General features: G+C 35.5%; 1 protein-coding gene across 9 annotated transcripts in view; it reads right to left on the bottom strand.

Annotated features, from left to right (window-relative positions):
* The window catches only part of LOC5568540 (syntaxin-binding protein 5), a 91,912-nt gene that overhangs the window by 41,165 nt on the left and 24,393 nt on the right, over positions 1-26,354 (bottom strand). For 8 of the 9 annotated variants that reach the window (XM_021851930.1, XM_021851934.1, XM_021851961.1 and 5 more), the window contains 4 exons: positions 4,187-4,284; positions 3,869-4,057; positions 3,658-3,792; positions 1,614-1,677 (listed from right to left, as the gene is read on the bottom strand). In XM_021851930.1, coding sequence (XP_021707622.1) covers positions 1,614-1,677; positions 3,658-3,792; positions 3,869-4,057; positions 4,187-4,284 — 486 coding nt within the window. The remainder of the gene's footprint in view (positions 1-1,613; positions 1,678-3,657; positions 3,793-3,868; positions 4,058-4,186; positions 4,285-26,354) is intronic. The other variant, XM_021851971.1, reaches the window with a different exon arrangement.

Below are 26,354 nucleotides of genomic sequence, written 5' to 3'. Positions count from 1 at the left end.
TATTAAATTACTTTCAGAAACAAAATATTGATAGTTTAAAAAGTTTTTGGAAATTATAATTCATTGAGTTATCAACTACTTAACATGTTATTTATTCGAAGCTTATATGATACACAGCTATTATTTTTATTAATAATTTTCAAGAGCAATGTGTGAACATCGTTATGCGATAAAATAATGACATCTCATCTTATCAAAATGTGAGCTTTTTTTTCAAAGATAGTGATAAATAATGATAAAATAAAAAAAATGTACAAGTCCAAATTCAAATGAAACTTTCACAATTTGCTTTTTATTACGATATCTTTTCGATAAAAATATAAAGATGATCGAAACACGGTTCATTTTTGTGCTACACGGTGCGGAAATCTGTAGTGGGACTGACATGCGATTACTTTTCATTATGGGACAATTTGACTTGCTGTTTTTCCCTAATTTTTCCGAACAAATGATGTAATCTTCTTAGTGCAGCTGAAAGAGCTTTGGAAGTTATGTTGAAAACTGAGCTCAACTCAATGTTGACGAAAATGCAGATGGGACTGACTTGCGATTCACGGCAGTACAGTCCTAGACAATTGTATGAGGGTAGCCTCCTTCCCGTCCGTTACCAAAGTCAGAGATTTGGGACTAACCTCTAACTCTTAGACAAGATTGACGCATCCTCCAATAATCGAGAGTTGTCCTGGCCACGTCCTTGCGAAAGCTGGGGAATGGGAAAGGATGATTGATCGAACACCTACTTAAGAAAGATGCAGAAAACTGGAAAGGGTAGTGCCAAAGGATACGTTCGGTAGACGTTTTGGACGACAAATGGTTAGTATTTACGCATTGTGATTATGCACTGCTGATCAGAACAAAAGAAGAATCTTTGTGTTTTGTTCTTTACATAAAATAGCGTAGGATTTACTTTTCAAATATGCATGGTTAAACGAGATTGCTACATTCTTATATCGTTTAAATCTACATCCTTCGTCGTTTGTTCGAGAGTTTGTCCAAGCTACATTTGGATGCACATTCATAAGCGTGATAACGTTCAATCACTCTTCATTTGTGCTATTCCTTAAATATGTTTTCAAGTTTTTCAATTAACAGAATTATCTTTTAGCGCAATAAGTTTCAGTAATAAGTATTGTGATTATCATTGGCAGTCGAGCATTGCAGATATTGTAGCATTTCCAGCTTGTAGATATTTTTTTGTGATTTTTCAGCTTGGGAAAAAAAACCACCATCTCCCTTAATCTTTTGTAGAATTTTCATTTGTAATCATGTAAAACTAAAGAATTGATTGTCCGAAAATTCACGTGCCCTCTGATTTGAAATTCGGGGATTTGAAATTCGGGGTAATGGCATTTGGGTTAATGGCAATCGGGGTAATGGGATTCGAGGTAATGGAGTAGAATCGATGGGCAAAGTCCATTGGGCATACTAACCTAAATAGAAATGATTGTCATTAGCATTAAGAAACATTATAATTCAGCGTTTTATGAACCAGCTAAAAACATTAAGTGTACATCAATTTAAAAAATGACTAGAAGTCCAACCTTATTTAGTAAAATTACCGATGACATCAATAAATAATGTACGTAAACTATTGTAAGTTATACTTTACTCACCTTATTAGGATCTAATGGATTATCAGACAAGTGAACGACAGCACCAGGATGTGTTTTTCTGATTCTGGAAGCAAAAAATGTTATCATTGCATATGTTTTGTTGAGTAAATTGCCCAAATAATTTCAAGATCATAAGAACTATCAAAGTACTTTATTCAATGTGCGTTAACGTGCTGCGTGTAAGCTTCTATTAGAAGCACAAAGTTGCATGCAAAACTTTTACATCCCTTCAAATTGTCTTTATGTAATTCAATTCTTTCAAAACATTTTATTGGGATGTTCATACCGTAAACGTACCATATTTGACGCGGGTCCAAACTTGACGCATTTTCTAATTAATGTTATCATAAATTAATTCTAGATCAGACTAGCACTCAAAAATGTATTGCTTAATCTTTATTTACATGTTATTGAAGGATTCCAATCGAAAAAAGTTTATATTTGATTGATAATAGTTAAAAAATAAAATTTATTTGAAAATGCATCCGACAAGTGCGTCAATTTTTTCATTCCTTAGTGAATGTGCTAACTATTGTTGATCAATTTTCGTGAAATTATTGTGCTGTTTGACAGCAATATAATCAACAACAGTCAGTAATATTATTTTATTCATGAATTGACGTCGAAAGTTTTCTACTTTTAAGCTTTAAGACATATTGTTGTATGAAAATCTTGTGCGTCAAGTTAGGCACACAATGTTCCTAATTATTTGCTATTTTGTTCAGCATGTTTTGTTGAATCGAAAATAGGAAAATAAATATTTATGGTGCTTGCATTCAAAAAATCCGTCCACAGAACAATCCGAGGCTTTATGTAATCGGATGTAAAGGGTCATCCATAGATTACGTCACGTTTTTAGGAAGAGGAGGAGGTTCAAGGAAACGCAACGATTCATACAAAATATTCGCACTTTTCATAAAATAAATGTGGCCAAGGTTGAGAGGGGTTGAAAATTGTACAATTTATCGCGGTTTATGGACGTCCCCTAATGTTTCAAGGAAGCTTCAATAAATGCGTCAGGAGGTGAGGTGTAGCTTCAATGATTTGTTTCGTATAATTTATACAATAGGGGGTGTGTCCATGAGATACGTGTCACAAAAACATACCATTTTCTACAAAAACCCCGCCCATTCGCCCTACTTCACACTTTTTATATGGAGCCTTCAAAAAACTTGTATGATTCGTCACATCTTGCAGAACACCTCCTTCCCCCTAATAACATGACGTACTTAATGTATGACCCATATATGGTTCTCGATCTATTTCGAGGCCCATACTGCCGTTGGTTCTACGCATATTTGTCCCGCGGTCCATAAGGGTGACATAGAACATGGGACAAGTAGGCGTAGTTCACGTGTTATAAGTAACGAAGATTATCAAACGGCCATTTTTGGAACCGATTGTTTTCGTTCTAGTTTTTGACCAATTTGTCCTTATTTTAGCAACTACCTTCCCCGTTCCAGCGCAACATAGTTTTCAAATCTTTCCCTTGTTTAATATCACGACGAAGATACATTAAACTAAACAATAATGCTTAACTATGGATTGAACTCAATCGCCGGTTTTACTTTCTACACTAACTAAACACATAGCTAAAGTGACTACCGGATGACGTCATTCAAAACTTTTTCCAAAGGTTCTAACTTTTATGTCCTCTCTAAAACGCTTTCTTTCAATTAATTGAACTATTGAATACTGAAACTGTTGTATATTTTAAACTTTAGCAATTATTTGTAAGTGCGTCAAATAAGGAACATAATGCGTCAAATTAGGCACATTGAAGAATTGATGCGTCAATTAAGGAACCTAATGTGTTCCACAAAAAGTCAATCAAACATGAAGAAAAAATCGTTTAATATTTTTTTACTGATTTTTCCCTAATTCTATAATAGTTGAGCTAGCATAGATTCAAATTTCAACAAAATCGGATAGATTTAGACGATTTGACAAGTGTTTGAATTTAGAATTTTCTTAACCGCGTCAAATATGGTACGTCCACGGTAGCTAGTGACAAATTTGCATAGAATAGTTAAACGATACTTACGGATCAATTGCTTTGTTCCAATTAATGATGTATCCGCTTAAGGAAAAAGAGTCAGCATGAACTATGTGCGTGTTCCCTTTCTCTGTTCCTACGTACAACCATTTAGTGCCTACTGGTAGGTGCAAATGTGTGATCCTAAAAGTATATGTTTTTTTATTTACACCACACACTATATACAAACACGAGTACGACAACGAAGAACGAAGTATACCTTTCCCTTTGAAATTTCAGACTTTGTACTACTTTTGGTATTTTTGTGTGAAAATTCCATAAATGTAAAGTGTCATCGGCAGTAGCTGTTACAAGGCTACCTTCGTTCACCAGAAATTCGATTAGATTCACAGCACATGCGGATTCTCCTTCGTGTTTTACGTGAGCGTCAACACCAAATCTTCCTAATCTATCAAGCAATAGTTAAGGAAATACATTCAAGTATATATCGAATCACTCCCCAATAACATCCCTCATAGAAATAATGATAACAGCTCTTTTTTATAAATGTTTAAACATTTCTTTATCAAAAGGATACATTCTTACTGTTCCAGATTTGTCACCTATTGCTAGTAATTTCTGTACCGGGTCGTAAGCTAGCGCTGTTGGAGAGTAAGGAAATCCATGGCGAAATGTCTGAAAATAAACCAGAGAAATGAAATATTATTACTAATAAGTGTTCTACAGAAATCCTTATAAAATATATTCTTTCAACTATCGAATTCCCATCTAATGCAACCATGGGTGTGCTGCTCTTTGTTTTTTTCCCCTTTGGTAATATCTTAAGTATAGAGATGGTCGGGTTTTCAAACCCAAAATCCGACCCGAACCCGAAAACGAAGGGTTCGGGACGGATTTGAAGGCTTCAAAACTATCGGGTACAGGTCTGATTCCGTCTGGTTTGGGACGGGTTTAATGAGAAAGGTTACCAAAGTAACAACCTGAAAGCTTCCTTATGCATTCGGGTTCCGGATTTGCTTTTCAATTATTGTCTTGGGTTCGGGTCGGGTTCGGGTTAGATAAATGTGAGACACGACCATCTCTACTTGTATATGTATATTGTACTGAAATCTTTTTCGGTGATCCTACAGGATTCTACCCCATAACTCTGAAAGCCATCTCCCAGAATGCTGCTACCCCATAAGTTTGCTTTGTTAGGAACGAGATAAAAGCAATGCATTTAACTTCTACGAGACGAAGCAGCACAATTGTCCCAGCCATTTTTTTTTTACGGATTATATACTTTCTTTCTGTTTTCAGGTCTCTAAGGCCAACGAGCTACATTAACACCTCACGAATAGTAAAAAAGATTCTAAAACACTTATAAGTGCAACCAGTGTTACAATTTCTACATAGATCTTAATCCCGCAATGGCGATCGCCAACAATTCAAAACGAATCGATATCAAAAATCACTCACTGGTTGACCGGGTAGCAAGAGAAATTTGAACATGAAGGTGAAAAGTCGTCCGTCCCGAAAGAGCTAACGAATATCCTCTATGCTTTATGCTAGAGAATTATGAAAATTGAGCCTTTTCAAATTTTACTGATAACGCTAATAATCGAAAAGAAAACTTGACAAACAATAGCAAAGCATAGCTTCTCAGAAGCATTGCTGGCTTTGATATAACCATTTAGTCCAGGGCTGCCCAACGTATGGCCCGCGGGCCGCATTCGGCCCTCGACCTCATTTTGTGCGGCCCGCGGAGGGTTCGAAGATTCTTCTCATATTTTGCCCGGTGAATATTCTACCAACCCGAAGTTAGAACATTCTAAGCCTATTTAGATATCAATTCAATTCCAACCTAATATTGTAGCTTAGTAGTTATTTAAATTGTTTTGTTTTTTCAACGTTCGTAGATATTTAGTTTTATGATTGATTCAAATTCTAAATCTCAAATTCGGGGTATTTCAACAATGTTTCTACCATGACTTCCGTCGATATTCATTAATTCGACATTCATCCTTGACAGGATTATAAGAAAGGCAGGCTTTTTACAAAAACTTGAACAAGATTTCTTAAGAATTCTGGACACGACTTTCCCGAATGAAGCTAAGTTTGCTGTTTTGCTAAAGAAAAGTAAAGGAATTCCATGACTGAATGAGGCAAGAAAAAATCTAAAGAGAGCCCCATTTGAAATAAAATTTCTTCTCAACTGCGTACTGCGATCAAAGAAATATAATTTTCTTGACCCATTACATGCAGTTAATTTCCCACGTATCGAGTTTGACGATTAGTTTTCTTGTCAGCAGCAAATCAGCCTGATTATTTGCAAGATTCTCACAAAATTTTTACCAGGATTCCATAACCAAGGTTTTCATTACATGCAGTTAATTTCCCACGTATCGAGTTTGACGATTAGTTTTCTTGTCAGCAGCAAATCAGCCTGATTATTTGCAAGATTCTCACAAAATTTTTACCAGGATTCCATAACCAAGATTTTCAACGAATTCAATACATAATATTCAAGAATCCTAAGCAAGATTACAACATAACGATATGTTACATTTTGCCTGAACACTTTATAATAAAATTATGAACAGGTTTCTTTTGAAATACTTTTTGGTATTTTCAAAGATTTCTAGGTGGCATTTCAAAATGATTATTGTGTGAGATTCTGAAAGAATCATAGGCACGATTCTTGTAAAATCTTGCACATTCTGACCAAGATTTTCGTAAAATTTGTTCAGAATTTTGGCACATTTCGATTCATGCTAATAATATTAGGTTGGATTCAGAACAAAAAATATTCTGGACTAGATTATTATATAATTTTTAAAGGGATTCTCACAATATCCATCTGAATGCTTAGCAGCAATTATCTTTTTTCGATTTCTTCAAATGACTCCATTCACTGATTTTTGTCAGGTTTTATGACCTTCATTTACAGACTTTTGTCAGACTTCATGGGAATTTGTGTGCATTTAAGAATGTGGCCCGCGACACAAATTTTTTTCTGCAATTTGGCCCGCGGTTCAAAAAGGTTGGGCAGGCCTGATTTAGTCAATCCTTTGGTTTATGATCATAGTGATAAAACATCCACAATTGGCTGCAATTTTTCTCGCGCTCGTCAAGTTTCGATTCGGCTTGTGAATTTAAGTTTGACTGACAAGATTATATAAGCAATGTGTTTATGATGAAAAATGTAGTTTGAATCATATAACTAGTATAAAGAAGGACGAGTAGGGGGACATGGGGCAAGAGTGACACCCGGGGCAAAAGTGCCACCTCTAATTTCACGTAGTTCAAATCAATGTTTTGATGTTTGACGCAGGATAAGAATACATTGAGTACTAATTGAGCTTTGTGTAAATATTACAGTTAAAAATGTGTAGTACAAAAAATTAGAAAAAATGTCTTTAACACACCAACGCGAAAAATGCGAAATATTATAAGAATGTAAGACTGGAAAACAAGGTTTGACTCCCAATAAATACAAAACATATTGATTTTTCCGCACAGTATTGATGATTTACAATTGTTTAATATAGCTGTGAGGGATTTTTTTCGAAAAAGTTCTTTTGACACTATGTTTTACATGTATAAAAACAGTATGTCTTATGTGGCAAGAGGGACACCGCAATTTTCTCATATAAAATCAAATGAACTTTTATTTTTCTTGTTTAATATTGCATTAAATCAATGTTTCCTACTAAATAAAATCAAAACAAACCATCTTGGACATTCAAAATGGTTTTCGACAAGTTTTACTATTATTGTTACAGTCAAATAAGATGAGAACTAAATTAATTTCATAAAATTACTGTTTAACTATAAGTCAACTTTTATCCCTCAGTTTTTATCTTTACTTACTCTAGAATGTATCGTTTAGGCGGGGAAATAATAATATACAAAATTTGTGGCATTTTGCTCTGGTGGTCTTCTTGCCCCATACGAGTGGCACTCTTGCCCCGTGTTTCTTATATTTTTGAAATCTATCGATAACATCATTTAGAACATGAGGTGAGCTTGCCCCTACACTGGAATAATATTAAAAAATTGTGCTAATCAACCATGATTTGAACCTATATATCTTAAGGTGGCCTTTTTGCCCCCAGCCCCCCTAGATCGGTTTCCGATGGTGTTGTGGTGTGCCGTTGGGACGTTCGATTTCCTGTTAGTGACATTAAGCCCCCTGCGCCTAAAAGTGTTGTGTACGTGGTAATACAAATCATTGTTGGAAATAGATTGGTCATCTTTACCAGCTATAATTTGGAGATCCGGTGAGTTTGTTCCAAACTATTATCTGAATATTGTTAGCAATAGTTTAATCTTGATAACTGCCGCGGGAACGATTCGTTTTTTTTTTAATTTTGATATGCATCTTCGGTTCGGATAATCGAGTGGTTCGCGTGTGAAAGGAAATATGTTTTGAATTTGCCACTATTTCCACATTTTCTCCGTTTTTGAGCTTTTATAGTTGAAACACAAAAGTGCGCGTTATAAAAATACAGCAGATCTTTTGCGTAACGGTTTTTGTCTCTGTTTCTTTTTTTCTTCCGATGACCCTGGAGGGATCGGTTCTGCTTTTAAAGCATTAATAAGCAGATAGCCACACTTGGTTCGTCGTAAACATAATAATTTAAAACGGAAAGTACTATGCGAATTCTAATTAACCATACACATTGAATAAGACAAATATTTCTCTTTGATTGCCGACATTCAAAAGATTAAATTAAAAACAATTAAACCAGTGGCGATTCCCTAACCTCAAATCTACCTGTTCCACGAATAGAAATTCTTGAATTTCAGCTACAAATTTGCATGTAATGAATAGAGATTTGTTAGAAAAGACGATTTCAATAATTAACTTTTTGATTTATAATTTAAATTTGCCGAAATAGTCAACATTAGTGTCGTAGAACAGGTAGAAAGTGAGGTTACGAGTCGCCACTGAATTAAACAATTAATGCCCTGGGTCTATCGCTAGCATTCAAAGCGACCCGACTAAGGGTACATAACAAAATCATATCAGCATATGTTATTATGTTATAAGGTTTTGTCGAACATAGGTTGTTACAATTTTGATGCAGGATGTTGTTAAAATAACTAAAATTATAACAAAAAGTGTATGAATAGTAACATAAACATAACAAAATGTGTTTTAATTCTATCAAAAACATATCAAACCAAGTTATAATGTTTGATACAAAGTATCAAAATTATAATACTGTTCGATATACGATAATATTGTATATTATTGAAATGCATACCCGACTAGAGGCTTGTAACAAAATTATAATAAAATTTTATCAGAATATGATATGCATATCATTTTATGATATAATTTTCTTAGACTCCGTTATCCATAGAACATAATAAAACAGAAATATAACATAATGTGTTTTATTTCCCTTAAAGATGTTTTTTTGTTAATTTTTAACAACTTTATAACAAAATAAATAGATAGTTATGCATTTCAATAATATACAATATTATCGTATATCGAACAGTATTATAATTTTGATACTTTGTATCAAACATTATAACTTGGTTTGATATGTTTTTGATAGAATTAAAACACATTTTGTTATGTTTATGTTACTATTCATACACTTTTTGTTATAATTTTAGTTATTTTAACAACATCCTGCATCAAAATTGTAACAACCTATGTTCGACAAAACCTTATAACATAATAACATATGCTGATATGATTTTGTTATGTACCCTTAGTCGGGTAACTATCTATTTATTTTGTTATAAAGTTGTTAAACATCCGGACCTTTTACCTCTCCCAACCCCCACCTCCGTAGCACTTATGAGAGTGTCGCTGCGTCGGTGGCCTCTGATTAAGGAAGAGCTACATCAACATTTCCTTTCTCTATCACAAGTTACGGTAAAGATGGACGTGGCCAGGAATAGCGATATTTATGGTTTTGGTCTTCTTGTTTAACCCTTCCATTACCAACCCCCCTAAACGAGTGTTGGAAAAAACACGTTTTGGGCTGTAACTTTTTTGTTTTTTGATATTTTTAAACCAAATTTTGACACAAGAAGCGCATATCCTTCTAGTTTGAGGGCTTGGGCAGAATTTTGGGATTGGTCACCTGGTTCCGGAGTTATTCCGAAATCAAAATGGGTGTTTCGGAATGGCCACTTTCGAAAAAGTGAATTTGCAATATGAAATCAGCTGATTTTTTTACAATGATTAGCTCCATAACGATGAGGACGGATGTCTACAAGGCCATCATGGTCACTGCATGCCGCGGATCACATTTTCCGGATGTTCCGGGGAACCGGTTCCGGGGCCATTTTTGGAAGCGAGTAAATACAATCATGCGACACATCAAACTTTATGATTTTTCAAATAATTGCATGACTGAGCTGCATAGTTCAGAACCTATTTGGCCACTTTGGAACCGTTATCCGGGTTTCCGAGGAACCGGTTCCGGGGTCAATTATTAAAAATCAGTGAACTCTGTCATACGACACATCAAACTTCATGATTTTTCAAATGATTGCATTCTATGACTAAGCTGCATAGTTCAGAACCCATTTGGCCCCTTTGGAACCGGTATCCGGGTTTCCGAGGAACCGGTTCCGGGGTCAACTATTAAATATCAGTGAACACTACTGTCATGCGACACATCAAACTTTATAATTTTTCAAATGATTGCATTCTATGACTGAGCTGCATAGTTCAGAACCCATTAATTAATTAATTTCCTAAAATTAATTTAATTGAGGGTGTTACATGTTTTCGACTAAAAACTGTTGAATAGCATATTTTACGAGTTTTAAATTTTGCAGTATTGTTACAGTGTGCAGTATCTTTCGTAATACTAAAGTGGAACAATTTGTGGGCTTCGTGGCCGTGCGGTTAGTGTTACCAAGCTTTTAGCCGCATCGAGTCAAGGGGTCCACACCCCTTCGCTGACTCCTTTTATTCCTGCTTAAGTCCGGAAAACTTTTCGTCAGAAATGTATTTCAACTGTGCTACTGTGCGTTGCATGTCTGTTGTCTAGTGCGGTGCTTCCTTCAAAGGGCAAATCGTGCACTGGAAGGATTACCTTGTTAGTGTTTAAAAAAACAGCTATATGATACTTGAACCAGAAACTTTCCTATGGGACCTGCGTTTTAAATTCTCAAGAGTGAGTTATGGAAGATTAAAAATATATATAAGACATCCATTAACCCGCCAGACAATATTTACTAACCTTCGAGACGGTTCCTCGGAAACCCTGATATCGGTTTCAAAGTGGCCGCATAGGTCGCAGACATTGCAACTTATTCATAAAATATACCGTCTTTAAAAATTTTAATGTTTGATGTATCATATGACAGTATAAACTCATCTTTTGATCCCGCAAACCATTCCCCAGAAACCCAGATAACGCTTCCAAAATGACCATATGAGCTCTATATTATTCAATCTAGCCACGGTATGTGAAATTTGAAAAATCATGAAGTTTGATGTGTCGCATTATAGTATTTAGCCACCTTTGAAGATTGACCACGAACCGGATTCTCGGAATCCTGGAAATCGGTTCCAAAGTGGCCAAATAGGTCCCAGGCGTTGCAGCTCACCCATAGAATGTAATGACTTTCAATATCACGAAGTTTGATGTGTCGCATGACAGTGTTCACTGATTTTCAATAATTGACCCCGGAACCGGTTCCTCGGAAACCAGGATACCGGTTCCAAAGTAGCCAAATGGGTTCTGAACTATGCAGCTCAGTCATAGAATGCAATTATTTGAAAAATCATGTGTCGCATGATAGTATTTACTCGCTTCCAAAAAATGGCCCTGGAACCGGTTCCCCGGAACATCCGGAAATTGTGATCCGCGGCATGCAGTGACTATGATGACCTTGTAGACATCCGTCCTCATCGTTATAGAGCTAATCATTGTAAAAAATCAGCTGATTTCATATTGCAAATTCACTTTCTCGAAAGTGGCCATTTCGAAACACCCATTTTGATTCCGAAATAACTCCGGAACCAGGTAACCAATCCTAAAATTCTGTTCAAGCCCGCAAACTAGAAGGATATGCGCTTCTTGTGTCAAAATTTGGTTTAAAAATATCAAAAAACAAAAAAGTTACAGCCCAAAGCGTGTTTTTTTTCCAACACTCGTTTAGGGGGGTTGGTAATGGAAGGGTTAAGATTGGAATGCTCCCCTTCCTTGTTCTTGAAGGCAGTCTGATTGAGAATATCAAAAATAAACATAAATGTTGCTAGTACTCAATCTACGAAGTATACCGTAACTACGCTAACGCTAACGCTATAGTGATAAAACATCCACAATTACCCAGGTCATGCTTTTTTCACTGGTTAATCGGCTGGAAAAAGTGTTGGGTGAAAATGATTAAGAATTCCTATTGTGTACTGAAAGTATGATTTCTACAAGTGTTTCCAAATGAGTTCTGTATTCAATACACGGCGCGGGCGGTCGAGAGTTAATGTTCAGTTTTTGAGAACAAACAGGTGTACATCGAATTACCACAGTTGCCAATGGTCATGGGTGAGATCTTTCAACATATTCTATACATTGAATATTGAACTTCGCTTACAACTTCTACATTTGACCCATATGTCAAATTGTAGGAATTGTTGATATTTAATGCCAAAATCTAATAAATTAACCTTTTGGTCGTCGCGCGAATTTTTGTAACGCGAGTAGTCGCGCGTTGTACTTTGTACAACACCATTAGTTTTGCGAATATCCCAGGAGTCTGACCACTTAGAAACATGACGTCTTCGGCAAAATTGTTCAGTAGCTCAAGGGCTATCATTATATTTGCCAATAAATTTGGGATTTTGCCACTAGGCGGCGCTAGTGAGCATGAAACTTTTGTTTCGCAGATCTCATGATCCTGACCACTTAGAAAGATGGCGTCTTCGATAAAATTGATCGGTAACTCAAGGACTATCATTGTTAGAGCTAGTTGAATCAAAATGTTGCCACCAGGCGGCGCTAGTGAGCTTTAAACATTTGTTTCGCGAATATCTCAGGAGCCTGTTCACTTAAAAAGATGGCGTCTTCGGCAGAGTTGTTCAGTAGCTCAAATTCTTTCTTTGTTTAATCCTTAAAGTTCGAGATTTTGTAAAATAATGATAGTCCCTGAGCTTCTGAACAACTTTGCCGAAGGTAATTGTCTAAAAAGTCAAGATCCTGCAGTATTAGCAAAACAAAAAAATATTGCTCACTAGCGCCACCTGGTGCCAAATATCCTATATCTTGACTCAAACAATGATAGCCCTTAAGCTATTGAACTACTTTGCCGAAGACACTATCTTTCTAAGTGGTCAGGCTCCTGAGATATCTGCAAAAAAAGTTTAATGCACACTAGCGCCACCTAGTGGCAAAATTTGGAATCAACTAGTTCGAATAATAACAGTCCTTAACTTACTAAACAACTTTGCCGAAGCGCCATCCTTCTAAATGGTCAGGATCCTGAAATATCTACAAAACAAAAATAAAACTGCCATGCTCACTAGTGCCACCTAGCGGTCAAATTCCGAATTAAATGAGGTGCCTTCAGATAGCGCTTCACCTCCAGAACAACTTTTCTAAAGACCCCAAGTTTCTGTATTATCTGGATTTTGAGATATACCGATTTCAAACTGTGGTTTACTCGAACCGTATATAGTGCGTTCATTATTATGCGACTTTCATGTACATTTGTTGATTTTACCGTATTATAAAGGGCCATACTGTAACTAAAAACTGTCGAGTATTGCTTTTAAGAAGATTCTTGACGAATACATTTTGGTTTGGTGTCGATAGATATCTTTGTTGCAAAATGATAGCATATAAATCACAACTGTTGTACAAAGTACAACAGCGCGACAGCCCGAAGGTTAAAAAAATCATTCGATTTTGGAAACGGAATGTTGACAAAATCGAAAGGGCGCTGATAATAATCTCATTGATGTAGTTTTTTCCGGAGTAGTATTATTCTGGAGCTTGCTTCATGCTAAGCATCAAGGCTTTAGGACATTTCGTCGAATGACATTTGGTCGAATGACGTTTGGTCGAATGACATTTGGTCGAAAGTACATTTGGTCGAAAGGACATTTGGTCGAATGGACATTTGGTCGAATTTCTTTGGAACATTTGTTTTGGTCGAATGGCGTTTAGTTGAACGGTTGAAAGCCTATTTTCAAATGGTTTATCGAAAGATAATTGTAAAATTGATTATTTTTTCTAAGTTTTGCAAAGTTGGTTAGATAAAGTATTATTTTTGAATAATCTTAATCATTACCGTGATGAATCAAAATCCGGATGGTACCAATATCCGGACACTCTGTATATTTTCATTGGAACGATATGATATTGAATATTATAGTTATAACATTTTCATAAACTTGGTAGTTTAAAATATTTTGAACATTTTCATATTATTTTTGATCTAGTTACCATTGTCAAATAAATAATTAAAAACAAAAACAAACACCTTGCTTCAGTACCCCGTCATATTTTCGCCACGAAAGTTCTTTCGGTAAAACTGTTAACAGGCTCAGCTTCAATGTTGGATTTGTAATAATGCGTTTCATGTATATAGTGTGTGAAGTCATTTGAATATAACAAGACCCTGTATAAAAATGGACCATTCCGGTTATTCGCCATCCAAATGTGTATTTAGTGCCGAAAGAAGAATCTGTCCGGAATTATGATCAAGTGTTTAAAATCCGGACATTCTATTTAAGGTGCAAGAAAAAATGGCTCAAAAGTCAGAACTGAAGAAGCAGTTTTCTCCTTTTAAAACAATAAATTGATAAAAATAATGCTTGCCTTTTTATTTGTCAAACAAAAGAGCTGTGTGTTTTTATTTCCTTCAATTTGTTTATTTAAAAAGAGAAAACTGCTTTTTCAGTTTTGACTTTTGCATCATTTTTACTTGGGCCTTAAACTCCTTGTGTTCATCATATGAGTCAATTTAAAAATGTGAAACATAAAGAGACATGGAAGAAAACTTCAACGATTCATATAAAAGTCATTTTGAGTGAAACAAACACCGAATTGTGAGGACAAATTGCGTGAATCTACTGTTGCTGCAGTTAAGGCCACAACCACCCAATCGCAGGTAATCGAAATGCATGTTTAAGTCATGATCTGCTCTTAGAAGCTTTTTAAGTCATACGAATGGTTCAAATTCATTAATATGTACTATGAAATGGAACTGGAGTATGATTTTCGTGAATTTTATATACATAATTCATGCTCAATTAGATTTGTCCGGATTTCGATTCAAGATTGTCCGGATTTAAAGACAACATTCGCTTGAGATGTCCGGATTTAAGAACAAGACATGTCTCATTATTTAAACGACTATCATAATAAAATCGTAACTTTTATTGGAAAGTTAGTTACTTTTACAATGATTTAATTTGAAATTGTTTGTGAAGCAATAAAATATTAACTGCATCGCAATAAATCATCTTTGAAATAGGGTTCAAACATTTGCAGCTGCTTAGGTGTCCGGGTATTGATGCATCACGGTAACTGCTGTTGAATAAAAATGGTACATTTTATGTAGTCTTATTTTTAAATTTCATCCATCTTTTTATTTGTAAATTGAAGTTATGCCAAAATCTAGGATTTCTATAATTATGGAAATGAACTTTTTAGAAGTAGTTTTTTTGTACATTGACTGAAATATTTAGCTCTAGTGAATTTATTATTCTTTGAAAAGCTGCTTAACAAGTTATTTTATTACTAGTTTATATTATTTATTATTCTTTTGAAATGTCATCGTTCTTCGTATTGAACTGATGATCTGCATCTGATGGAAGCATTCGGAGAGAGTGCTCGGGATCTTTCTTTGAATGCCGGGTCTTGCAGCTTACGGACGTGGGTAAGATTTTTGAATGCGGAAATCAGAATTAAAACGGCAGGAAAAAAAATGCTTCAAGGAATTTTTTTTATGGCGAAGTGAATGTAAGGTGTCGCTTACTCTACTTATGGCCAATTGGCTTATTATGACTTCCAGCTTAATAACATTCCTCAAGCAAATATATGGCTTTACTGACAGCGTTGATGACCTCGGGTGAATAACAGAGTTTGCAGTAGAAGCTCTGAATTATAAAAAATAAAATTGTTCTACTCCTATGTATCGGGTAAGGGAAGACGAGTTGATAGAGTTGACAAAAGTTGGCTTGCTTCTATTTAAGATCAGCTTATTTCGAATTGCTGTACATGCCTGAACGAAAAAACAGCACGAAACGTCTGAAACGCAATAGGTTGATCAATATGTTGTAGCGTCCATCAAATTGAATAACAAAATTTTGCTAATCGCGTATAGATTGTTGATGAAATGGCGGATACATTTTCAAATATTAAATCACTCTAGTATTGGCGACCAAATGCTACTCTCGACGACGACTAAATGTAAAACTTTGTTTCCATCCTATTTAGATTCGACCACTATTCTTCCCACGAAATGTCGGTTCGACCAAATATTCTATGTTTTCTGTTGCAACTAAACCTTTTCGACCAAATGTCCCTTCGACGAAATGTCCGTTCGACCAAATGTCTTTCGACCAAATGTCATAGATTCAAGCATCAATTTAGATATTCTGCCTATGTTTGAATGCCTACTCGTTCCTATATTCCTTATAAAACATTGTTTAACGAGAAAAAGATAGTTTTATTTTTGTTTCAAAGAGCAAGTAATGGTGCTTAAGCCAAGTCTCTAAAGCCAGGACATAAGGTCAAAAACCTAATGTCAAATTCGTTTTCGAACCTAGGTTGGGACTGGCGAAACTCGATTTGAATCATAGTTCCAACCCCATCACGATTCAGGTTCGACCGAATTACAATTTACTTGACGTTGATTTGTTTATGTGTGGATCACCCAATTCGTAAAAACGAAAACGACATGCGTCTTATCTTATCTTTCGTATATCACGTTACTTTTAAATGAATAATTTGATCGTCGAACAATTTTCCCTGGGCAAAGGCACAACCTTGTGATCAACTTGATTGCTGTCAGGTCCTGTAGCTTAAATGTATCTTTACTCTGAAGAGAAAGATGCACTGCACACTAGTGGTGCTATTGGTGATGCGAGTCAGAAGTGTTACAAACTTAAACTCTTTGGATGGACTTCACCAAAGAGTCGGTACTGTACTAGATCTTTTTATGACAAGTGATTTAATTTAATTTTTGTCATACCATTGCAGATAAATAAGCGATCGTATATAAGTTCTTTAGCATTTTTTTTTTCTTTTTCGTTTCATTTTGTACTTTCTTTTTATCTTTTTAAATTTTAATTCGTAAATTAAAAGAAACTCAATGGACCTACACTTGAAGAACATGCATTACCGACAGTATATATATACTACACATATATATATACAGTATATATATACTAGGGCTGTTATCCGATAGTCTTGCAACATGCCCTGCCCAACGCACCCTTCCGGCTTTTGTAACCTTCTGGATACACGGTTCGCCGTAGATCCTTGCGAGCTCGTAGTTCATTCTCCGCCGCCACACACCGTTCTCCTGCATATCGTCAAAGATGGTCCTAAGCAGTGTTGTTAAATGTCAAAATTTTGGAAAAATTAAAATGCCTATAGGCGGCATCCATAAATTACGTAACGCTCCAGGGGGAGGGGGGGAGTAGGCTCAAGCGTTACGGCTCATACAAAAATTTGAATTTTTTCATACAAAAAGCGTTACGGAGGGGGGGGAGGGGGTCGAAAATTTCAAATTTTAGCGTTACGTAATAAATGGACGCCGCCATAGCACTTTCCCATGCAACATATCGCATTAGCAAATATTGCCAACCGATAGTAATTTGGAAAAGGTCACCGGGAAAAACATTTTCCGATTACTTTTTCCATGGAGAACGATGATATTAGCAATATTCAATTGTCAAAGTCACGTGTCAATTATTTATTTATTTATTTATTGTTCTTATATATGTAACGTGAGACTCATGTCTTTTTTATGCTACACAAAGTAGTTTACTGTAGAAGAAAGCGCCGTTTGCAAGAGTTATTGAAAATAACTAAATAATTTCTAAAAATTATTTAAAGTGCTCTTTTCATCCTCTCTTAAGGTGACAAATCTCGGAATCCAAACATGGCAGGTACAATGGCCGGCTTGGACCCCTACTCACGATTTCAAAGGCACTAATCTGTTGAAATAATGAACGTACAAGGACAATCTTCTTATTTTAAGCTTTCTGCCTGTGCAAAAAGCTAAAATAGGAATTGCACTGTAGTTCGATGCCTCTTTCACGAGATTTGTGCCTTCAAAGTTTTGGTACATTATTGAATTATTATTCCAAGCTGTTTCACCTTGAAAGCTAAGTATGATTTCTCATTGGAAAGGTTTATAGGCAATGAATTCTAATGTACTACACTGCCCATAACTGCATATTTGAAACATTCGACAAAAGTAGGCATTGAGTAAGTGGGATACCAAGTTTGCATTTTACTGCAGTATGGGACGAAACTAAAATTTCAAAAAATCATTAAGAATTCAAAAGAGCTTATTTGAGGCAGAAATTTTGTACAACTCATACCGCATATTGGCTGAATAGTAAGAAAATAATTCTGATAGAAATTTCGTTGCTACTATATTATGAGGCTCATGTATAATCTCAATGTGACTGTTATGCGGTTACAATTGCCAATGTGACAAAACAACCTGGTATTTTTTTCGAATTTTCTAGAAAAAACTCACAGATTTTAGTAAGTTGATCGAAAATATTTATTATTTGATGACTCTCCCCGGTATTAACTCCAATTTGTCAAAAATGTCGAATGTGACTGTTATGCAGTTATGGGCAGTACACCTCGCACAAAAAATTAATTCCCGTACTTAATTGTGTAATATTGTGGTAAAATATATTTTTTGCAATTCCGTTGCAAATCAATCAACTTTTTATTGAGAACTTGAACGGCCTACTTTTCCTATCGAAAGAAACAGTGCTGAAAAGTATTCAATGCTACTTTTAATTTATTAAAGGTAAGCAATGAGACAGAATCTAGCAAAAAACACAAGCTAAAAAATAAGGAAAAATTAGGCTTTTGATCAATTTTAATTTTGTCCTGTTTGATAAGAATGATACACATTTCGATAACGTTCATATACAGGCATAAATTTTACCACATTTTGACAAGATATAACTATCCCATTCTAAATTAGATTCAATTTGGATGCCCAAACTAGTATCATTGACGACTCTTCACTATTTGACTCTCAACAACATAAACTTTACTGTAAATTTCGCCTACATTTATTCTCCCCTCGTTACTCAACAACATAACTACAGCATTACATTGACATTCATCGCTCATTTATTATCCCTCTATCCGCTCTTAATTCTACGCTAGCCTAACCTACTCTTGTGGTTGATTGCGAATATGGAGTTCATAATCGATCTCTTCCTGGTTGAGATCTTCTGCCCGAGGATAGGTACGACCCATTTTAATTCATGTTCGAGTTCAATTGTTATTCGTTATTGAAGAAAAGAGAAAATTTACAGAAAAGCATGAACTTTACAATAATAATTTAACACGAAGCAATAATAATGTAACAAGTGAAAAAATAAATAAATAAACATATAAATAAATAAATATATGAATCAATAAATAAATAGATATATTAATAAATTTGTAAAAATATATAAATGTATATGAATAAATGTATAAATAAATAAATATCTGAGTTGGAACTTGATCAGACAACAGAAATATAAATAATTTATCGCACGAGTAGATTTATGCCAAATAATTAATTTATTGAGAAAATGAAAAACTATACATTATATTGGTACAATAGAAAATACATTTACAAAATACAAAATGTCCGAAACAAAAACCTTTTTTTGTTGGGCGCCAACTTTTTTTGTGATCTAATCCACCAAGCATGCAAAATAGGACTAAAACTTTCATTTAAGATATAATTTAGTTGAAGTTTCACGATAAAATTTTGATTAAATCGATCTTTTTCAACACTCTTGCAGTCTTCATACAAAAATCTTCGTTTCTCTTATATGGCAAAAACAATAATTTTTCAAGCCATCAGAAAATAATTTTTGAGCATCGAAAGTATTATGAACTTTGTTGATAAGTATAGTTATATACATGAACTTTGGCACGTGTGGCAAATTAAGCCAATAAATTGCCATACAAGCTGGCAAAGTTACATGCAAGTTGGTTGAAATAGTCAAATTTTGCCTTTCAATAGCCAACATCTCAAAAACTAAACGTATTACGATATATTTTTCAAAACGGCAATGGATTCAGTATCCCTTAATTAAGTAAATAGCCGTATTTTGATGCTTGAGACAAAAATGTGTTCCACAGTGTTATCGAAGTGCATTGCGCGTTTCGGGCGTTTCATTCATGATATTCACGATGTATTGAGCGTGACAATCGTAAACGCAGGTAGGTATAAAAATGGAAAGGTATCATCATAGAAATTGTCATTTGCATGTTGTGTTATTTATGATAGACAATTTTTTGGGACAGTATGTCGCCAGAGAGAAGAAGAAAAAGAACGTAACGCTTTCTAAGCCATCGCCATTATGCGATGAAATTCCAAACTAATTCATTTATATTGGAGTAGTTCTCTCCCTGTTGAAAAGTTTTACTGGAGAAAGTACACTCAGAAGTCGAAAAAGCAGTGTTTGGATTTCGATCAGAATAAGCCGATCGAACCATATTCGGAGAGTGTAATACTTATGACACACTTGTGGTATATGAAATGGGTTTCTATACTGATAATTGTCTTCATTCAAGATAGCCTTGGAATAATTTTCTTGACAGCTTGTACCATGGTATTTGTTATCAGATGTCTGTCCAAGGTATAACAGTTCGCGAACCATAGCAGTTCGTGGCACATCGCATTCGGAGAGCCCTATGAATGTAAACATTCACTCTCTCGTTTGGTACATGGCACGAGCAGCAACTCTCACAGACTGCAACAGTATCGATGCCTTTTTTAATAGGAACCGCATTTTCCTTGCTCATATCGTTTGCAGAACTTATGTTAAACATGAATCTTTGGTAGGGTCATCCTTACCCATTGAAATCATTGTTTCGAAAAGTTGACAAATTTACTCATAAGGTAAACGCAATTTTCGAAAAAATCTTAGAATATATCGTTTTCAAAAAATCAAGATAATGATATCGTTTTCATTGATTGTTTTATTTATACTACATATCTAAATAATCGATACTGCGTTATGATAATAATATAAAAATATTATTCTATCTTACTTCATTCATCAAATCACGTTACCTCCCATAATTAAAGGCATGGTGGATACTGGGTACTGATGGATACTCCCAAAAATATTCTGAAAGTAGACACAAGATTCAACTTTATTGTAGATTTGCGTCAAACGAAAATATTGCGACTATATGAACTTCTCTAACTGCTGTTATGCAATGGTAATAGAGAAAAAAACATATGTGCATAAATTATTAGGTGTATATCAGGTGCATAATCTACGTACTAATATTAGGGGTATTCACTTAAAGTAGCGTAAACTGTGGTATTTGCTTTGAAACATTTCAAATGAAATATTCCTTTCCTGACTTCAAGCAACACAAAATAAGAAATTTATAATCTAGTTACCCAATAAAAAAATATACCAGACTTGTCAGAAGCTTGTTTGTTTGTTTGAGTTAGATATTTTATTTGATTCGTTTCAGCCAATACCTCACCATAATTGAAGTCCGTTCGGCTGTTTCTTTCACGGTACCCAGAATTCTTTTCAGATCGTCACCAAGCTGATGCTACAAGAACTCTTCATGCAACATATTATTGCCAAAGTGGTTGCGGCTTCTGCTTGTTTATTTCTCGCAATCATTAAAGTGATCCCACATGAAAATTCTTACTTGTTTCAGAATCGAAATCTACACCTCAACTAATCAAATGCAGAACGCCTTTACTGACTAGAACAAATTTTGATGACAAATAATGGGAGTCGTTGCGCGTTGTGTTCAGTGTGGTCAAGACTCTCAGGTCAAGACGTCAAGACTTTTGCTTAGACTTAGACACGACATTCTTTCACCGAATAATATCCGGTTATAGCAGTAACTCTTTCATTTTTCCCCTACCATACTCATCGTTCTCATATAAATGTTTCCCCAGTCATTTTCTAATAAACTCCTCCAATTTTATGGAAAATCGTACTCTCACCATCTTTTTCCAATCCCCTTTAATGCTTTGTCATAAATACAACCAAATCAAACCTAGAATCTTAGCAAGTTTTCTATCAACTTGCGTTTTGAAAATTGTTATTTGTTGATAAACAACATATTTTATGACGGTTCCTATAATGACCGGCGCATTCTTAGATCGGATGGCTGTTGAATCTCAACAACATGAAATGTTTCAGTTAACGCAATTTCGTGAAATATTTAAGATAACAAGTTTATCACGATATACGCAGGAATTTACGCCGTTAAGTGATTTTGATTTTCACTACAATGATTCGTAATTTGCTTCGTATTCGATTTTATATTGCTTTGAGAATGATTATAAGCAAAGGACCTTCCTTAGCCTTGTGGTAACGTCCGCGGCGACAAAGGTGACTGGGTTTGATTCCCGGATGATCCAGGATACCCTGGGCATAAAGCATCAGGCAGGCACGATGTAACAAAGCGAAAATTACAGCTTTGGCTTAGATAGGTCCATTTAACTCGTATCCGCCTAGCAAATAGGAAAATGTTCTAAAAGTCGCCATTTTTCCTAATTTTAAGGGGGCTTCTTCGATTTAGCAACAATTTAATTGTTTGAAAGTCTAGATTTTTAAGGACCCTTTAATGTTTTGGAAATGGCTACCGATCCGTATCGTAGTTATCTAGATCTTTTATAAGCCTCTACTCTACAAATGGTCACTGCGTATCCAGCAGCAATCAGCCCTTACCGTAGTTTAGTCCAGACTAAAAAAGACAATTTACACCGTCTTCAGCCATAGGCTGCACAGACTGAACGATCACTAACATTAGGCAACGGACAACACGAAACACCCAGTAGCCCAGTGATGAATTTCTCGTTTGACGAAAAGTTTTCACTGACTGGAGCGGGAATCGAACCCTCACCTCGTGGCACAATACGCCTAGACGACTGACGCCGCTAACCGCAAGGCCACGAAGCCCTACTATCAAACTATAAGACCTGAAATGCTACTAGAGTTGGGCTTATTTTTAAAGACAAATGGGTCGCTTTATAGAAAATTTGAGGTGGTACCCCGAAAAACCTGTAAAATATACATCTGTAGGATCAATCTAATGCAGGCATTATGGATATATGGACCTTCCTTAGCCGAGTGGTTAGAGCCTACGGCTACAAAGCGAAAGCACAGCCATGCTGAAGGTGTCTGGGTTCGATTCCCGGTCGGTCCAGGATCTTCTCGCGTGGTCGCATGCCTTGACTTCCCTGGGCATAGGGTATTCTCGTACCTTGCCACACGATATACGAATGCAAAAATGGCAACTTTGGCAAAGAAAGCTCTCAGTTAATAACTGTAGAAGTGCTCATCAGAACAAAGAACACTAGATGAGAAGCAGGCTCTGTCCCAATGAGGACGTAATGCCAAGAAGAAGAAGAATGAATATCAAATTCAATTATTTTTCAAAAGATTTTTCTAAAGGCCACATATACCACATGGACACAACAATCTTGATTTTGCCCATTCCATCCCCCACATGTTCACGATGACTTTTCAAACAATATCTCGGTAGAACTTTCACCGGGATAACCTCCACAAATATCTTGATAAAAAATGGATTGCCGAAATCTCGGTCAGCGATAGAAAGTAGTAATCAAATGCTGTTTCTCCATACAAAATGTTCAAGTTTGAGACTGTATCTTAGCTTCTGGTAGTCAGAATTGGATGAACGAACTGCAGATAATCTGATTCTGTAATTAAATCTTTACATTTCAGTCATTTTTCAATGAGTTCCAGAGGGCTGTTCAAAGACAAAAGTAAGTAACAGAGATTTTTTAATTTAATTAAAAAAACTGTAAGTTGTGAGTGGTTGTTTTATTCAACTAAGTAGTTTATCGTTAGAAATAATGCAAATTTGCAAAACACACTAACCTCTCACAACTGATCATTTTTGTCACTGACTGTAAGTAACAAGATTCGGTATTGGAAATTGACGTATTCCCAGCTTTTGGGTTCTTGGCGATTCGTTTTGCTGAGGTCGATGAAATAATTTAATAGTGTAGTTCATAGCCAATTTGCGGATGTACAGTAAACATTAATTGCCAAACTTATCGAGATAGATCTGTACTGCCCATAAAAGCATAACTGTCCCATATGAAAAAAGTAGACATTGAGAAAACTGTGCATAAAGTTTTAAGTTTGTCTTCTAACACAAATGTTCAAAAACGCCATATCCATTTATAGTATGCTGATATTTCATTTTAATAACGTGATATGGTATTTATTTCCAACGCTTTTCTGCTCGGGTTAAACCCCACTTTCTTAGAAGGCAGATATGAGTTCATTCCTTTTGTCGATTATTATTATTTGCTTCATATAAGGGATTTCACCCTTGACGAGTTTGCCTAAACCTTTCGTTGGAGATAGCAATCATATATAACTAATTCGTTACAAAACAGTGTTTTAATTAAGAATATAATAACAATAATTTACAATGCAGCGTCCATTTATTACGTAACGCTAAAATTGCCAGATTTAGACACTCTCCCCCACCTCCTTCGTAACGCTTTTCGCATAAAAACGTTTTTTGTATGAGCCGTAACGCTCGAGCCGTTATGTAACTTGTGAAAGGCGCCTAACATAATAGTAAAACAATAAAAATACTTTGTTTTTAATTATGTATCGTAGTTTACGGCTAACCAGCCGAGTGGAAGTTTAACAACTTCCGAAAAGCTAAACATTACATATACTTTGCAATTGGATTAGATGGACAAATTGATGTGAAGTTTTGCGAAAAAGTTACACGTCTTCTCAGTGAGAATCGAACTCACGACTCCCTGATCTCTAGTTAGGGCGCGTTACCCCTACGCCATGAGAGGACTCATGGACGCAGAAGTTAACCTGAATTCGATTTCAGCTCAATAATCACGTGGTTCTTTTTCGCAAAGTGCACCTCTTTCGGAAGAATTAGATTCCCATCCAAACACAACGCTTTCTATTGATATCCAATGCCTAGCCCGAGAGCGCATTATTTTTAGGTATTGAAATATTTTAGGTATTCAAATAGCGCCCTAACTAGATTCTCACTGAGAAGGCGTGTAACTTTTTCGCAAAACTTCACATCGATTTGTCCATCTAATCCAATTGCAAAGTATATGTAATGTTTAACTTTTCGGTAGTTGTTATAAAAAAAAATTATTTCGAAGTTTAGTGAGTGTTTTTACAAGATGCTTGATACTCTCAAAAATAGCCGCGTGTGTCTTATGATACCTATCACATTCAATACCAGCTAAGACAAACGCAAGCTACCTATGAAAGCCGCAATACCGTTACTAAAATGGACAAATTCTACAAAACATCGACAGAATGGAACAATCACATTTGAAAGAGATTGATTGGTAGCCTATACTGCTTTGATTTAGGGAAATATGCGAATTAGGTAGGAACAATATGATACCTTGTTAAGGTTAAGAGTCGCGAATGCAAACTAACGAGTAGAGGATTTTATCATGTATAGCACATAGACTAACTAACTTTTCAAAATGATATAAACAAAACCAATCTAACCAATCTTATAGGTTAAACCATCAAATTTGAAGTTTCTGAAGGGATGTGTGTTGTATAGTAAAGCGGTTAGTAATTGCAGTCAAATTGACCTTAATCGCTATACCAAGTTCAACTAATTTCATGCTGAGTGCTGCTTTTTAGTGCCATTAGCCATTAGTGTCAGTGTTAAGTATATATTGAAGTTGACATTCTGCAGTTCTGAATTAAATTATCTTCAGAAAAGAGAAAATTACAATATGGGGTACAGATACACGGAGCCACAAATCAACCTAACTTTGACTTCTTTTGACTTAATTCGGCTCTTCCGTGCGATTACCCAAAATTGGGTTAACTGACATTTTGCTATCATTAAATTGTTTTCGTTTGACAACAGCGACAAATACAACTCAATGCAAAAAAATCTACCCAGCGTTAGCTTTCAAAGTCTCCGTGATGGGTTAAAACAACTTAACGTTAGGTAAACTCGAAAGAACTCAAATTTGACTAATTCCATTGAACTTCGACGCTGGGTCGATGCGTCTCTCTCTGTTTTTGACAACATTGCTGTTGCGAGAGGGCAACCGTGCGTAAAAAATGAACACAGTTTACCTAAATTTAAGTTTAAAAAACTTATTTTTTGGGTAGTCTGATTTCTTCGTGTAAAAAAAACATGTGCATTTACATTGATTTTGTAATGCGAAACACTCAGATGTTGTATGTGGGCTTCGTGGCCTTGCGGTTAGCGGCGTCAGTCGTTTAGGCGTATTGTGCCACGAAGCATGGGTTCGATTCCCGCTCCAGTCGGTGGAAACTTTTCGTCAAACGAAAAATTCATCACTGGGCTACTGGGTGTTCTGTGTGGTCCGTTGCCTGATGTTCGTGATTGTTCAGTCTGTGCAGCCTTTGGCTGAAGACGGTGTGAATTGTCTTTATAAAACACTCAGATGTTGTATGTTCTTGTAGCCTTATAAAATAACAATAAAGCTGATGAAAATTGAAAAGAACAGTAGTTGACTTTACGTTTTATATATTTTGTTAGTGCAAAAATTTTCAAAAATATAATAACGAATCA

Source organism: Aedes aegypti, chromosome 1 (genome assembly GCF_002204515.2).
Source record: "Aedes aegypti strain LVP_AGWG chromosome 1, AaegL5.0 Primary Assembly, whole genome shotgun sequence".
Taxonomy (NCBI): domain Eukaryota; kingdom Metazoa; phylum Arthropoda; class Insecta; order Diptera; family Culicidae; genus Aedes; species Aedes aegypti.
The sequence above is the reverse complement of the archived record's forward strand: the minus strand, read 5'-3'. Positions and strand labels throughout refer to the sequence as shown.